The following is a 2,302-nucleotide window of genomic DNA, read 5'->3' as shown; positions in this document are numbered from 1 at the left end:
AGAAGGGGGTGTTTGTTTTTTTTTGTTGTGGGGGGGGGGGGGTACTTGAAGTTGAGTTGATGATACATGACATCTGGATTCTCTAATTTTTTATTTTTCTCTCCTTGTACAACTTTTACAGTGTGAAGTGGATTTTGATGACAAAACCAGCTGGGAATATCTTTTCAAGGTGTATTGGATGTTTTTGAAAGGGAAGATATCTTTAACATTTGATGAGCTCCTTCGAGCTAAAAACCCCTGGACAGGTGTTTCTCCATTGGGTGGTAAGGTTGAATGTCACCGTGAAATTTATAATACTAAGGATGACAAAGGTTCTGGTTCAGAGAACTCCTGTATTGACATAGAATCAAATAATTTGAAAAACAAGAAATCTAGGAGACAGCCAATGCTTCATAGCAATGGGGTTGGCTCCGATATGATAACTTCAGCCGGTGACAACTGTGTGCCTTTGCCTGAATGCTCAAATTGGGCATCAAAGGAGCTTCTAGAGTTTGTTGCACATATGAAAAGTGGTGATACATCTCGCCTGTCTCAATTTGATGTCCAGGGTCTCTTGTTAGAGTATGTGAAGAAGAACAATCTTCGAGACCCCCAGCAGAAATGCCAAATTGTTTGTGATCATAGACTACTAAAATTGTTTGGAAGAGCACGTGTTGGTCACATTGAAATGTTAAAGCTCCTTGAACCCCACTTTCTTACAAAAGAGAATGGCCCTGCAGAAGATACACTTAGAGCAGGAGTCACGAACACTGTTGCTAGCGAAGGGGAGGCAAAAGACAATTGCAATAAGCAGTTGATTTCAGTTGATGATAAGGAATGTAAAACAGATAAAAAAGATGATGTGCATTTGCCACAAAATAATCCAGATGTGTATGCTGCAATAAATGCTCACAACATTAACTTGATCTACCTGCGGCGAAGTCTTTTGGAAAATCTAACTGAAGATGCTGAAAGTGTTCGTGACAAGGTTGTTGGTTCATTTGTGCGGATAAGGATCACTAGTAGTGACAAAAAACAAGAGATGTATAGGCTTGTGCAAGTTGTAGGTATATGAATCTCACAAATTCAATACTTGGTAAATTCCACTTCTTATGAGTTGCACGTGATATCAATTTCGTGTGGCACAACCATTTATGCAGGTACAAGTAAGGCTGCTGAGCCTTACAAAATTGGAACAAGAACAACTGATATGATGCTTGAGATTTTAAACTTAAATAGGAAGGAGGCCATATCAATAGATGAGATTTCAAATCAGGAGTTCTCTGAGGTTTGTGTGATATGCGGTTAATGTGTTGATCCTTATTCCTGTTACTGTTACCTTTGAGGAATCTCTAGACTGAGTTGAAGAGTTAGTTTCTTGAAAGAGTGCTTCCTAATGGTTAATGTGTTGATACTTTGTCCAGGATGAATGCAAGCGTTTGCGTCAAAGTATAAAATATGGGCTTTCCAATAGATTGACTGTGGTTAGTGTGAATATTATTTTCTCAACTTCCATAATATTGTTGCATATTGTGTTAGTTTGTGATAACATTTTTGTGTTGGTTGTAGGGTGAGATCATGGACAAAGCATTGACATTTCAAGCAATGAGAGTTAATGATGTAAATTCCTTTCCTCGTTGTTTTTTTTCATTTTAGATTATATAGTATAGAAAAAGGTCATGCTCCTTTTATTATATCCGTAAATGTAAAGTATCGCGTCGAACATGTATAGTGTATTAGGGTACTAAATGTGTCACTCAGCTAATTTGCATTCACTTCTTAATGGATTGTTTGAATGGCATGCATTTTACGGGCACATTTGTTTTTTATTTTCAAAACTCATTTGGAAAAAGGGTCGTGTCAAAAGAGGAAACATTCAAAATGGTCCCTATCAATTTTTGCTTTAAACAAATTAGTCCCTAATAAAGAAATTGATAATGTAATTCCCTGTTAATGTTTTTTAAAGTAGTCCCGAATAAAATAAAAGGACTAGTATTTCATCTTTTAAAACTATTTCTTTAAAAAAAGTTAAGGACTAATTTGTCTTTTTATTATATTAGGGATAAATATGCCTAATATTTAAAAAACTAAGGACTAGTTTGTCAATTTTATTTATTCTATAATTGATCTTGTAAAAATTTTGAGGATCACTTTGGGGTTTTATTTTATAAAGGAAATATAATATATAGTTTTGACTTTTTTTCTGTTTAGAAAACGATTTTTATTTTTATTTTTATTTGTTAGAAAAAGCTGAAACAAGTGCTCTACATGTTACTTGGTATTTGCTAACTGTGATCCATCTAAAGTAGGCTAAGTGTCTAAA

General features: G+C 34.9%; 1 protein-coding gene across 2 annotated transcripts in view; it reads left to right on the top strand.

Annotated features, from left to right (window-relative positions):
- LOC107642934 (zinc finger CCCH domain-containing protein 44) overlaps positions 1–2,302 on the top strand; it is a 7,420-nt gene that overhangs the window by 1,686 nt on the left and 3,432 nt on the right. For both annotated transcript variants that reach the window (XM_016346445.2, XM_016346444.2), the window contains 4 exons: positions 122–1,046; positions 1,140–1,267; positions 1,404–1,463; positions 1,549–1,599. In XM_016346445.2, the coding sequence (XP_016201931.1) occupies positions 122–1,046; positions 1,140–1,267; positions 1,404–1,463; positions 1,549–1,599 (1,164 nt within the window). The remainder of the gene's footprint in view (positions 1–121; positions 1,047–1,139; positions 1,268–1,403; positions 1,464–1,548; positions 1,600–2,302) is intronic.

This window comes from Arachis ipaensis, chromosome B05 (assembly GCF_000816755.2).
Source record: "Arachis ipaensis cultivar K30076 chromosome B05, Araip1.1, whole genome shotgun sequence".
NCBI classification, from domain to species: domain Eukaryota; kingdom Viridiplantae; phylum Streptophyta; class Magnoliopsida; order Fabales; family Fabaceae; genus Arachis; species Arachis ipaensis.
This window is presented reverse-complemented; position numbering and strand designations above follow the sequence as displayed.